A 13,709-nucleotide genomic window follows, 5' to 3' on the forward strand; every position below is an offset into this window, starting at 1 on the left:
GAGAGGCGGCACGGTAGAAGCGGCTTGCACGTACAACGAACAAACTTCATTGAGCGAAATTGTCAATGACTTCGCGAGTTCCTTGTACATGCCATTAGATTTCTTTCATCTACATTTTTCTATTTGATTTTCACTACAACTTTCGAATATCATAACCACCTCCGCCTCGTCTGGATATTTCGGTTACGTGCGTCATCGGGCGAGCGACGTTTACGTGAGGCCGGCATTAAAATTTCTTTACGTGAAGGTCTACACGAGGCTTGCATGCCCCAAGTTTTGATATGTTCTCGTCGACGTGATGCCCGAACGATCGCGTGCTGATTGGACGGCATTTGTCGGGCTACTGTTGGACCGCTCCCACTTGCAAGATCAAGAGTACGGAATACACTGATTGCAGACTTGTAGCCCGGCGCCGTGGAGTTCTACCCCGGTCTGGTCCGTGTTTGCTGTCTGCTTGTTGAAAGTTATCATCTTCTGAATGAAGTTTGCACTTTTCCGCGCACGTAAGAGAGATCATCACGATTCCGAAGGGCAAAGAGAGGCAGGAAAAGAGGCGGCGGCGACGGCGAGTGTGGAACGGGGCTGTAATTTATGACGTGAGGAATCGATGGTGACTCAACTGATTTGCGACTTATACTTTGACGGGCTATTTTTAGATTTTTGTATATCGCCGATAAGGCGCACGGCAGAATGTAATTAAGTGGAGAGACCGGGAAACGGATAGCAATCTTATATATTGTAACTTATATCTAAGATATATACATTGCTTTTATAGTTCTATTATTTTCGGACAAAAGAATGTTGAATGGGAAATGGAATTATAGATCGAACGTAAATATTTGATGAATTCCGTAATATTAACTTTTATATTTTTATGATATATATGCGAGTTTTTCTATATATACCAAATATATTTAAAAAAATAATGACTCTTTCATAAATAATCAAACATTTTATTTTTCCTCTTTCTAATATAGTAAAAAAAATCTTATCTCACTAAAGAGCTTTACCTTGAGAAAAATACTCAGTATCTTCAGATTTGTAAAATAGAAAAACTTTCAATTATTATCCGTATGATAGGAAATATTATATTTCGATTTCGCGAGCTTTATAAAATGCAGAGATAAGAGAATTTACTTGGACAGCATCGCGACATCCAGAAGCCAGTCTTTTTTCTATTTGTGCCATTTTACTCAGTAAATCAATCATTATTGGATCGGGGAAATCAACTGAAAAGAATACTTATTAATAAAAACTACAAATATTTTACGCATATATATATATATATATATATATATATATATATATATATATATACATAATATAGTACGTACTTCTAATTACAAATAAGTGAATTTCTGTCAATATGTCTTGTAATGCAAGTCCTTTGTTTAACTTAAGCTCTTGAATTTCTGCATAATATACATTAAGGATTACATAAAATTTAGGTAAAAATATTGTCTTTTAAATTTCTGTCATAAAAGGATACTTTTGTAACATGTGTCATAAGACTCGTTTAGTAACCAGTTTACAATTTTACTTATGTCACTTGGTAATGGATGTCCGACACAGTTATACACATTTTCTTGATTTACCTCGCCATAAGCAAACCATGTACTTTGAAGTACACTTATTACTTTCCTCATATCTCCGCCACTTAATGTCATTAATGCTTCCTTTCCACTTTCTGTAACTTTCAAACTAAAGACTTTTTTTATTAGTAAAAAATGTTAGGACAAAAAGAATCGCTAGATTAGATAAACCTTAAAATAAATCTTCACTCACTTCTCTGCTTCAATTACATGATTCAATCTTGGCATTATTTGCTCTGCTGCGAGAGGCAGGAATCTAAACCTGGTACAACGAGACTGCAAAGCTGGGATAATCTTACTAAGATAGTTGCATATAATGCAGAAACGTACATTATCCGTATATTTTTCAATGACTGAAAAAAACAAAATATAAATGTTCTGTAAACATATAAATATGAAAAACCTTCATGACCTTACTTCTTCTGAGTGCGTTCTGAGCATCGGTCGTCATTGCATCGGCTTCATCCAGGATGATTAATTTAAATGCAGATTTATACATGGTACCCGTACTAGCAAAGCTCAGAATTTGGCCTCGAACTATACCTATACCTCTGTCATCAGACGCATTCAATTCCAATACCTAAATACACAATAAAATAAGAAACAAGAACTAAATGAGAAGACATGAAATTATTTCGATGTTAAATAAACAACCATCGAATTGAATTGAGCTGGAGTATAGAGTTTACGCGCGCACGCTAGTATAGTACTGGTCTTGCCTGTCCCAGGTGGTCCGTATAGGAGAAGATGAGGCAGCTGATTCTCGTCGATGTACTTGTTAACTGTAACAGACAATTTTCCTCTTTACCGCGCCATACAACGTGTCCACACACGCGTTACATTATTTACTTACTCGTTTTTATTATTGTCTCGTGGGAAATAAGTTCGTCCAGACTTTTGGGACGATATTTCTCGACCCTGAAATAAAGGAAGGTTTTTTAGCACCGAAGAATGAACGCATTGAAGCGACACTTCGAGTAAATCGTACTCACCATGGCAAATTCACGAGTTGTTCGTCGCTGGATGTCATCGTATCGTAAAATCGCCGGCTCGCGATCAAACTGCGACTGCGATCAGTTTGAACGACTTGGAGGTTATATTTATGCCGTGCGTCGTTCCCCCCCTCCCCCGCCCCGGTCAATCGTGCGCCAATATGGCGTTTGACAGTTGGCGAAATAGGACCCGATCACGACACGCTGCTACGTGCTTTGGAAATGTGAATTGTTCCGATTTGATCTGTTTTATCTGAGTTCTTTTCTCGATGGAATTGCATTAGTTCATAAATAAACGCGATCATTAGATATCAATAAGGTATCGTTTTTCAAACATTAACCTTCAACTGTGGAGTTTTATTTAAAAATAAATAAAACTTTATTCCGTGCACGATTAACGGTGAAAGATATAAAAAATACAGCTGGCGCGTATGTATGTTCACTGAATGTGGAATATTTCTTTATTTTTTTTTTTTATGTTTAAAAGTTATTTTTTTATGTGTAAAAGTTGGAGTCCACCGCATTCGCTAGCGTATAATAAAAAGTATAACAAATAGTGAAACGGTTAAACATTAAACTATGCGAAAGTGTCTAATTGTGTTTTACAATTTTTTTATATATTTTTTATCAATGGTGGTATAATCTTGATATAATAATAAATATTTTGCACGATAGAGGATTTACTTTTGCAATAAACTCATTTACATCGATTAAACAAAGAAGTAGAGATCACTAAAGACAAAGTATAAGAGTAAATAAAGAACATGTCAGCTTGATCTAAAAGTATTTATTTTGTTTAGAAATCACACAGGGACATGATCTATTCATATGGGATATCAATATGGCTCACCGAGTTCTTCGAAGGTATCCCAGAACGATGATTAATCGTTTCCGTGAGGTAACGCAGAAATTTGAGTATCTCCTTGTAATGGACTTTGAGGCCACGTGCGAGAAGAATCAGGTACTCAACCCACAAGAAATCATTGAGTTACCATGCGCGGTACTGTCCACTTGTGATTGGAAACTGAAGGATGTGTTTCATACCTATGTAAAACCGAGAGTCCACCCTATCCTCACGCCACACTGCACAGAATTAACTGGAATCATGCAGGAGACTGTGGACAATCAACCATATTTCGTGGACGTGTTCTCAAAATTCTGCGAATGGTTAACTAAGGAAGGATACTTCGACACACCTGAAAAAAGCTCATTCGTCACTTGCGGTAATTGGGATTTAAAGATCATGTTGCCAAGTCAGTGCGAATTGGACGGCATTATTTTACCGGATTATTTTAAACAATGGATAGAATTAAAGCACACGTTTAGCGAATCCACCGGGTATTATCCAAGGAGCTTAAAGAACATGCTTGCGCGATTGAATCTTCCGTTAAAAGGACGTTTGCATTCGGGCATCGACGACGTGTATAATATAATTTCGATAATACTAGCTTTGAAAGAAAGATACAACACACAGTTCAAAATTACCTCGTCGTTAGCAACTTCTGCAATAAACTTAAACAATTACAGTCAAATTGAAGTAAGGAGAAATGTATTGAATAAAGAAACGTGATAGTTTGTTAAAAATTAGGCTTGCATTCATAAAATCTCTTTTGTAAAATTCTTCAATTATGATAATTACATAAATAAATATCGTGATTATAAAAAAATTTTGATTATTGTCGTTTCACAACAACCTTAATCAGTACGTCCTGTTTACTATTCTCTGTGTAAATCTCAAGTACAGCCTGCATGTTACGTTCTATCTTCTGAGAACATTGTATCTTTAAAGGAAAGCTCTTTTTACTCGGTAACATTCCTTCCGCGGGAACAACACTGAAACAATCTGTATTTGACAGACTGATTTGGAATGGTTCAGCTGTTTTGAAAAAGCTAAGAACAGTTACAGTTGCTTCATTCTGTATTGGAGGATTCAGAATGATGGTGGACGGAGTTACAGTGAATTGATTTTGTAATTCAGGATGATGTTGAGCTTCATATTCTGCCATAGTTCTGTATAACAAAATATTTAATATTTAATCAGAATAACAAAATATTTAATCAGAAATTTTTGTATTAATATTTCGTCAAAAGTTAATTATCACATACAGATGTTTAATATACAATAAGAAATATACGTAAAATCCCTCTTACTGAGAAGCGAAGAAACTTGCTCCACCTGCCTCATCTACATGAGTAGTGTCACTTATTAGAGACTGATACATCTCTGATTCATCGGTATCATAATGTACAGGTAAAGTATCGTCCGCGCACGCTTCTACTGTGAGCATTATTTCGTACTGATGAACACCGGTGCACAAATCACTTAGATTTTGCTGTGTAAATGTATGTTGTTATTGTGTGAATGATATAAAATCAAATAACTATGTTTACTTACAATTGAATCGCGAATTGATGTTAAGCCAGGGATTAGTTGTTCCCCGGGGAAAGCTTTACATATGGGATACACAATATTCCTGAGTGCCTCATTTTCATTCCCACTTGATTCACCTAATTCTCTTATTTTATTGTACAATCTAAAGAGTATACGTTTGTCAGCAGTGAAGATTAACACTAAATATCAATTTGTTTGATAAGTCATGCATCTTTTACCTGCGTATCCGCCAGCGAGTCGGCTCATCTCCGTAAGTGACATTTATTGTCGCGACATGCGAAACTTCCGAACGTTGCAATAATACAAAGTCTTCTTTCTTGGGATGAAATTGTATTGTTATTCGCTGGGATTCTTTAGGATTAAGTATCACTTCTTTTGGACTTATATGCCAACTGGAATGCATTGATGGAGAAATAACTGAAATATATACATATGTAAGAAATTAACTAGCAGGAAAGTCAGCATATAAGCAATAAAGGACCATAAGCAAGGAGATTGGAAATATAAACAGAGAAGCCATGTAAATGTCGATAGTGGACGAAAAATCCTGAGTTCGAACCCAATCGTTAATTTTTTCCATTTCTAATATATATTCCAATATATATATATATATATATATATATATATATATATATATATATATATTTATCTCTATGGGCATGACTTACTTAAAATGTGTTTTATAAATAGAATAATAGAGAAATTAATTTAGTCGAACCTTTCGGTACAACCGTCACTTTGGCAAATGAACATAAATCGCCAATGTTATCTAATGAGATATTTGCGCTCAAAGTCGTAGTTTCAGAATACAGATTACCCAGTGGTAACCACATTTTTCCACTGGCATCTTTAAATGTACCCGAGATTTTTACCTTGCTCCAACCACCATATCCATACAAAGGTATCTGTCAATATAAATTATGAATGCTTCTTCTTTAAATTCGTTACAATTATTTAGGATCAATATACGTACTCTTTTCTGTTGTTGAGAATCATTACTCTCTTTTGTATAATGTTTGATAGTAATTTTTCCAACTACTGGACCTACACAATATGGACTAAATGCGATTGTCAATGTCTTAATTTCTTGACGTTGCATCGCCAATACCATGCTTGTATTTATAGTTTGTCTCTCTCCAAGAAACTGTAATATAGAATATTTAATGTATTTATTATATTGACAATATAATGACAAATATTAATGTGCTTAAAAAAATGAGATTTCATTAAAAAAAAAATAAATAAATATAAATAAATAAAATTATTGTCCTATTCTGTATATGCAATACCTTAAAACTCTTGCTGTCATCACATATATCTATTTGAATCCTAATTTTATTATTACTTGTATTGCGAATCGTAAACTCCTTAGTGTCACTTTTTCCTGTCTTTACACTGTTCCATACTAGGGCAGCATGTGTAGCTCTAATCGGAATTATATTTCCTGCTACGGCTACACTTGATACTGTACTAATTGGAGAATTTCTGTCACAAAGTCCAGACCTATATATGAATTTAAATTTATATATTATTTATTATTACAATAATAATTATTAGTATATATAAATTTTTCTAACTTGTTAGAGATTACACTTTGTGGCGACGTTGCAGGACTTGGAGACACCACATTATTAGGTGTATGGCAACGTATATAATTTTCTTTTTCTGATTCTGATGATTCGGTACTTATAATGTAATGGTAAACATTATTACCAGCAACTAATTTGATCTTTGCATATCTGAAAAAAATAATGTTGAAATAACGAGAAAATGAAAGTGATAGTGAGAAAGAGAGAGAAATCAATTTACAAAATGATCATCACCTTTCATTATCTACAGAGTTTGCATCTAAAAATTGTGGTTTATACGCAATCGTAAATGAATTTATCTCCCCGACATGCAAGAATATGTTATCCGGTTTTATAGAAAAATCTTGCATCATGTTTGGATGCCCATCCATTGGTATAATGGTAGCGGAAACGTTAGTTGCCATGGTTCCCGAATTTATGATATTTATCAATTTATCTTGCTGTCTTGGGACAACTATAGGTAGTTCTGTATTTATGATCTGGATTTTATAAATACCTATTTGTATATAAAGGGGTATTTCTTTTCTAAACAATACAGTATCATCCTTACATTGTACTTGTATTATTAATTTGTTTTTCCAATGTTGCGATTGTCTTTGCGGAGAATCTATTCAACAAAACTTTCTTATTTCCGATAAAAAAACAGCCTATATATGAAGAATGTACAAATACCAATATGCAAAAAAATGCTTACCCACTAATGTAGATTGCGATCTTTCACACTTTATATTAGTAGTAAATTTTTCATGTGGTTTTATTAGATACATTGGTTCTTCAATACTAAACATTTTTGGTCCTTCCTACAATAAGTAAAAGGAAATTAATTAGTATACAATATATATATTGTTTTAATTATCAAGAATATTCACATCTTACATGTAATATAGAAAGATTAACAGGTACATCAACATTGTTTTTGTTATGAAATGTTATAGGTAGAACTTTTGATGTCTCTTCCGCAATATATTGAAAATCCAATTCCTGTTTATCAGAGTGGCATATGATATCCAGTTGGAGTTCTTCCGAAGTAATATAAAGCATATGCTTCATAGACCATTTTGATTTTGCCACCATGTCTGATAAAGATATATTTAATATTACGAATACTGGTTTGCACATTTTTACTACTTTCATTTCAATCTGAAAAAAGTCCAATAATTATTGAGGCAATTAGAACTAATTTTCAGTTGATTATGAACATACCTTTGCAGATTGAATCCCCTTAGGTTTTATTAAAATAGCTTCCGAAGGTATGTTTAGTTCAATATTTTCCCCATCTCCCGACATATTAAGTAATTTAAATGTACATGTTATCCATCTATTTCCATTATTTATAAGATCAATGTTAGCTTCATTTATCATACCAACAATACAGTTGCATGACTGTTTCGAGTTTTTGCCAATATCGACATCTTCTGAAAAATTATACAAAAAGAATGTATATTTATCACATATTTATCATATATTTGTCATACATCTATTAAACAAAATAAGTTAATAATTGAATTATACCACTTAGATCATGCTGCATTTCTATATCTGTGAATACTGAGAGTAATGAATTTCTCATACTCTCAGTGGTATCCTTTTTTATCATTTCTTTGCTTTGTATATTCAAATCATTATAGCTTTCTTCATCATAATTCTTACTGTTCATTTTAAATGGCACTGTAGATAATACAGATAATTTGTCTGGTAAATTACTTGGTATGGAATTTCGTAAAGGAAATATAAAATCTGATGTTGACGATACTTCTATTTGTTAAAAAGCCATATATTAGATGTCATGAATAGAAACATTGTATTATGCAATAAAGAATAAGAAATAACAGATATAGATAGTAAACAGAAATGTTTCAATTTATGTACCTATATCTTGATTATATGATGATGTTGGCACTTCTTCTTTGCACACATCTATGAAAGTTTCAGCTTCCTTTGTATTTTTATTTGAAGGAAGTAACAGTGCTCTCATACGTTCATGTTTTATATCACTATTTTCATTTTTAGTTCTGCTATCTAGCGATAATTTAGCTGAAAGATTCTCTGCATTAATATCTTCATCAAATTTATTCGAATTTCTAGTAGGCATTGTTATTATAGACTTTTTATTAGAAGGCAATCTATAAGTTTCTTTTCTTGCGCTATCTTGTATTGCTGGATTTTCTTTCTTCTTTTGTGCTTTTAAAAGCTGATCAACCAATCGCCGTGGTGTCTCGCTATTAACATCTTGTAAAGTATTAAGGATAGTATTTAAACTTATGACGCTGTTCTCATCTATATCTTTTGTTGCACTAGAAGTAAGCAAATACTCCTTTTCTATCAATTTTGCTGGCAATGGAGTTGCATCTGTCAAAATAGTCGACTCAACTAATACTGGTAATTTGCCGCTTCTTTTTGGAGTTTCAGCAATAACACCAAGGCTTGCTTTGTCCCCAATTGTTCCCAACAATCCTATTTTATCAGATTTGCGTTGGAAGTATTGGCCAACAGATACTTTCCGTCCAGCACAAGATGCTATTGATAAATCTACTTCTCCAATGATACCAGAAAAAGAATCAATATCTATTTTTTGCTTTTCTGTATTCATGCCTGGTATGCAATATGTATGATCTTGTTCGCAGCAAGCTTGATCAAACGACAACTGTTCAGCCATTTTTGAGCCAGATAAAAATTCTTCATTATTGATCTCCGCCATTACCTCATTATTAAACTGTGCCATTATATCGCTTTTACTGAAGCTAATGCCACCAAAAGATTTGTTTACAAGAGAATGTTCCTTAACACTATTATTGACACCAGATGAACGTGCTGTTATTTCATTAGGTTCAAAAGTAACACTAGTCGTGCTGACTTTACTCATCAAATTATTCACATTGCACTTTTCTAATTCAGACAAATATGTCTCAATTGGTAGACCAAAATTTGAAACTGACATATCGCCAGTAATATTTTGCATATTAACGTTATTCTCCTTGTTCATATCCGTGGTTAAAGAATTATTTATATTGCTACATCTCTGAAGAAGTTTCCTGGCACATTCCAGTTCTGCATCAATATTGGGATAAGTCAATTTTTGTTCCTCCTCTGTGCTTATACTTGTGAGAACTGACATGTTTTTAAGAAGACCTAAGGAAGTATCTTCTCTCTGTGTCAACTTATGTGGCAAATCTTGCTTGTCTTTCTCTTCTCTTACGTGTCTGTCGTTAAATCTACTCTCCATCGCGCTTTTTGTTCTTCGTACGGTCGACGTTGCCTGCGGTTGCGGCGTGTTTACCATCGTGTCGTTCAACACACTCTGGACCTTGGGCTTAATCGGCGTGAACATTGTGGCGCCCTTTGTTCGCGGCTACGGCGACGATTCAACTGCTAATTCGTAGGACGGACGATTCAGCGTTTTCCCGTCATCCCGCAACCGCGAATCCGTGAATCCTCCGCAGATCCGCTCGACTTCGATTCCACTTCGAACGTTAAACAATAACAGTCGATCGATTTTGCAGTTCAAATTTGAAAAGTTCTGGAGATCACTGACGATTGGACACGAACTTGAAGCTCTGACGTTGTTATCATTTCTCACCGAAGCCGTAATTGTTAATCCATCGCCATCTGCTGGCGAGCGTTATTACGAAATTCGACGGTAAAGTCGCGGTCCCGGAACTCGATAGTTTCTTTCGTTCCTTTTGAGGTTCTTCTTGCGAAAACAAAATTTCGCGGATTCGAGATCTTCGATTCTCCGAACTTTAAAGATGCAATTTAGGCCTTAAGCTTGTATCAGATTACTGACTCTGAAAGTTGATCTAATTGTCGATTTTTAGTGGACCAATCACAATGAAACGTCGGTTGACTGGATTGGTCAATTCACGTTTAAATTCTATTTTAAAATGATTGGCACCGCAACTTTCACCGCGCGGACCCATGAAAGCGGCCACTCCAGCCTTTTTTGTAAAGACCGAAGAAAATTTCATATACTTCCGTCTATATATCTATTTTAGAATTTGGCAGTTGTAATAATTCACATTGCTTGCAATTGATGCAACAGAAATAAACAAATGTATAAGCCAACATTGAAGAGAGGAAGAACGAGAAATCCAGGTGCAAAAGGTGCAAATGCAACAACTCTTTAAAGAACAAAGAGACTCTGTAAAGAGACATGAGGCCTGTTCTTTTTGGCTGAACTAGTTATACTAGTTTACAGTTTATCTTTCTTTCTTACACTGGAAGAAGAAAGATAAACTCTGAACTGGTGCAGTTAAAAAGAACAGACCCATGATGCATGCAGGTGCATGGATGTAAACATATGTCCTAACCTTTTTTGATCTGTGCTGAAAAATGACATGTGCTTCTTAATTTCATGGTTTATAAATATATTTCAATTCTATTTAGTTGGCAATCAATTAAGCATAGCATAAGCTAACATTTAACTAGGATAAATTACGCTTGGAATTGAATTTTGTTACATTCATGTTAGAGCAAACCATAGAAACACGGTAAGTAATGAAAATTAGATCCTGGCGTAATTTATTTATTTTGGATATCCTGTGAGACAAACGAAATTTTAATGTAAACGTTATGACTTTAAGAAGTTGACATAATGTGCGAAGCAAATACCACGGAGACAGCCAGCATTGCGGAGAATGAGAAAAATCCATATGCATATCTCGAAAGGGATGATTTTACATCTGAAAAGTACAAAATAGAAGTGCGTGGCTTACCTAAATATTATGGAATTGGCGAGTTCAAGAAACTATTGAATGAAAAGCTGGATTTGCAATTGTGCAAGGTAAAGCCACCCAGGAAAAGTAGTGGTTGGCTATATGTATGTTTCAGAAGTGAGGAGTGTCGTCAACGAGCGATAACCAGTATAAATGGAATTTTGTGGAAAAACAGTAAACTTACCGCGCAGGTATTTTGGCCTCTTGTTAATACTACTTTTATCTAAAGTTGAGACAGTAGTAAGTAATAATATCAACTTTTATCTTTTCTTTGATAGGTAGCTAAACCTGCTCCAGATCCCTTTGTGAAAAGAAAACTAGAAGAAGAATCTAATAATAAGCGTTTAAAAACTAATGCTGAGGATCCAAATTGCTCTCCTATGGATAAAATCAAATTTATTACCACACCTTTATGGAATATGCCATATACAGATCAAGTAAGGTGATATTATGTTATTTTTAAGAAAAATGTCAAAAAAATATAAGCTATACATTTTTAGCTAGAACTTAAACAAAAGGAAATGAAATCTATCCTGATAAAAATTGGCCATCAAATGGTTAAAGAAAGTAAAGCTTTAACAGATTGGGTGAATTCACAAAAGAAATTGTATGATGGTTTGCCTTGTAAACTGCAAAATATACTTTCAACAAATATTACAGAGGCATATAGAAATAAATGCGAGTTTACGATTGGTGATTATCTGTTGATAGATTTATACAAGGATATATAAAAATTTATTATATAAAAATTTTGTTAAATTTAATGTATATTATTTAATTTGCATTATTTATCATGATACAGGTAAAGACAGTGAACAAAGCAAAGTTATGATTGGATTTAGATTATCAAGTTATGCTTCGGGTTCTACAGCAGTTGGACCTATCGATGATCTTTGTCACATTCCTGAAAATATGAAGGTTGCTGTCAAGGTAAATTTTAATTATCCATCATTTTACGTAATAAAAATAGTCTTAGGATTTACAAGATTTATATTTCAGATATTAGAAACATTTATACATGAGTCAAATTTAGAACCTTTTAATCCAGTTGATCATAGCGGATATTGGAGGCAAGTTACCGTTCGAATCACTCGTGCTAATCATTTAATGCTGATAGTAGGTATACATCCTCAGGATTTAAGTAGCGACGAATTGAAAAAGCTGAAATCACAATTAAAAATATTTTTCGAAACTGGGAAAGGTGTCGACGCTCATGTCACTTCTTTGTACTTTCAGACAATAGATAAGAAGTAAGTAGATATATTACACGAATGAAGGTAACAATATACACACATATATATATATATATATATATATATATATATATATTTTTTTTTTTTATTTACATGAGTTAATCTTGTAGAAGTATAGGTGGAGAAAGTAGTGATAGCTTATATCATATTAGTGGAACAGAGTATATAGAAGAAACGCTACTCGGAATGAAGTTCCGAGTTTCGCCTCAGGCATTTTTTCAAGTTAATACATTAGGAGCGGAGATCTTGTACAAAGCGGCGATCGATCTCGTTGAACCTACAATAGATACAGCATTACTTGACGTATGTTGCGGTACTGGAACCATAGGCCTTTGTTTTTCGAAGGTATGATCATTTATGAAATTCTGAAGATGTAAAATGTGCATTAACTTAATTAAGTTCATTATTGCAGTATTGTGGTGAAGTACTGGGAGTGGAAGTTGTTCCCGACGCTATAAAAGATGCGAAGGAAAACGCTATCAAAAATGGTATTACTAATTGTGAATTTTTTGTCGGAAAGGCGGAAGACGTTTTATCGCCTATTATTCAGAGGACAACAAAATCTAATATCACTGCCGTTGTGGACCCACCACGAGCAGGTTTACGTAAGTTATCATTATGTGTGAATGAAATTTACAATACGATATAATACGAAAATATTAACTTACCTGTATGTTGACTTCTTCTAGATCAAAAGGCTTTATTGACACTGCGTAAGGCAAAAAAATTGAGTAGATTGGTGTATATATCGTGCGATCCTCGTGCGGCCATGAGAAATTTAATTGACTTAGCGCGACCTAGTTCCAAGCAGTACCTTGGTGAACCCTTGGTACCGGTAAAGGCCATTGCGGTTGACATGTTTCCTCATACCAAGCATTGCGAATTGATATTGTGCCTTGAACGGTTATCGAAGGCGATGAAATCAAATGAATGTACTATTCAAAAAAATACCGAATAAAAAACATTTAAACGTATTTGCATATTTTTTCATTGTATGCATGTGATAATATAAATATTGAAAGTTTTCTAAAAGATGAATATAAAAAATTGCTGGTAAATTTGAGTCTTGCTATATTTAGGGCAAAAAGAACGAAAGAAAGAAGATTTTGCGTTTTTTTTTTTTTTTTTTTTTTTTTTTTTTTTTTTTTTTTTAAAGAAATTCATTAATGATAATGATTT

General features: G+C 33.9%; 4 protein-coding genes across 11 annotated transcripts; 2 read left to right on the forward strand and 2 right to left on the reverse strand.

Moving 5' to 3' along the window:
* Positions 1-932: 932 nt before the first annotated feature.
* RfC3 (replication factor C subunit RfC3) lies at positions 933-2,727 on the reverse strand. 3 transcript variants are annotated; one of them, XM_089078762.1, is made up of 8 exons: positions 2,585-2,727; positions 2,446-2,510; positions 2,247-2,394; positions 2,010-2,172; positions 1,786-1,945; positions 1,490-1,701; positions 1,335-1,412; positions 933-1,229 (listed from the first exon to the last, which is right to left on the reverse strand). In XM_089078762.1, the coding sequence occupies exons 1-8, from the start codon at positions 2,585-2,587 to the stop codon at positions 1,087-1,089; spliced, it is 972 nt and encodes a 323-aa protein (XP_088934888.1). In that variant the 5' UTR covers positions 2,588-2,727; the 3' UTR covers positions 933-1,086. The 3 variants fall into 3 exon arrangements, with proteins under 3 accessions (XP_088934888.1, XP_011632147.1, XP_088934889.1); XM_011633845.2 differs by having other exon boundaries at positions 2,247-2,374; positions 2,585-2,718; XM_089078763.1 differs by having other exon boundaries at positions 2,312-2,394; positions 2,585-2,718.
* LOC105423894 (ERI1 exoribonuclease 3) lies at positions 2,722-4,251 on the forward strand. Of its 4 annotated transcripts, none has more exons than XM_011633848.2 (2): positions 2,722-2,808; positions 3,385-4,251. In XM_011633848.2, exon 2 carries the CDS (start codon positions 3,426-3,428, stop codon positions 4,152-4,154), a length of 729 nt encoding a protein of 242 aa, XP_011632150.2. In that variant the 5' UTR covers positions 2,722-2,808; positions 3,385-3,425; the 3' UTR covers positions 4,155-4,251. The 4 variants fall into 4 exon arrangements, with proteins under 4 accessions (XP_011632150.2, XP_011632149.2, XP_088934890.1 ...); XM_011633847.3 differs by having other exon boundaries at positions 2,761-2,903; XM_089078764.1 differs by lacking the exon at positions 2,722-2,808 and adding an exon at positions 2,879-3,013.
* spd-2 (spindle defective 2) lies at positions 4,158-10,208 on the reverse strand. Of its 2 annotated transcripts, none has more exons than XM_011633850.3 (14): positions 8,435-10,208; positions 8,078-8,320; positions 7,769-7,977; positions 7,442-7,705; positions 7,260-7,365; positions 6,800-7,172; positions 6,554-6,715; positions 6,266-6,479; positions 5,950-6,120; positions 5,695-5,881; positions 5,195-5,393; positions 4,980-5,118; positions 4,736-4,917; positions 4,158-4,594 (listed from the first exon to the last, which is right to left on the reverse strand). In XM_011633850.3, the coding sequence occupies exons 1-14, from the start codon at positions 9,891-9,893 to the stop codon at positions 4,258-4,260; spliced, it is 4,245 nt and encodes a 1,414-aa protein (XP_011632152.2). In that variant the 5' UTR covers positions 9,894-10,208; the 3' UTR covers positions 4,158-4,257. The 2 variants fall into 2 exon arrangements, with proteins under 2 accessions (XP_011632152.2, XP_011632151.2); XM_011633849.3 differs by having other exon boundaries at positions 7,769-7,980; positions 8,435-10,206.
* A 527-nt stretch (positions 10,209-10,735) lies between these two features.
* On the forward strand, positions 10,736-13,504 carry LOC105423892 (tRNA (uracil-5-)-methyltransferase homolog A). Of its 2 annotated transcripts, none has more exons than XM_089078761.1 (9): positions 10,736-11,052; positions 11,149-11,468; positions 11,556-11,714; positions 11,778-11,970; positions 12,080-12,207; positions 12,277-12,527; positions 12,641-12,875; positions 12,943-13,135; positions 13,220-13,504. In XM_089078761.1, the coding sequence occupies exons 2-9, from the start codon at positions 11,157-11,159 to the stop codon at positions 13,486-13,488; spliced, it is 1,740 nt and encodes a 579-aa protein (XP_088934887.1). In that variant the 5' UTR covers positions 10,736-11,052; positions 11,149-11,156; the 3' UTR covers positions 13,489-13,504. The 2 variants fall into 2 exon arrangements, with proteins under 2 accessions (XP_088934887.1, XP_088934886.1); XM_089078760.1 differs by having other exon boundaries at positions 10,738-11,052; positions 11,146-11,468.
* The last annotated feature ends 205 nt before the right edge of the window (positions 13,505-13,709 follow it).

The sequence above is a fragment of the Pogonomyrmex barbatus genome, unplaced genomic scaffold (genome assembly GCF_055798465.1).
Source record: "Pogonomyrmex barbatus isolate J1 unplaced genomic scaffold, ASM5579846v1 scaffold3, whole genome shotgun sequence".
Classification (NCBI taxonomy): domain Eukaryota; kingdom Metazoa; phylum Arthropoda; class Insecta; order Hymenoptera; family Formicidae; genus Pogonomyrmex; species Pogonomyrmex barbatus.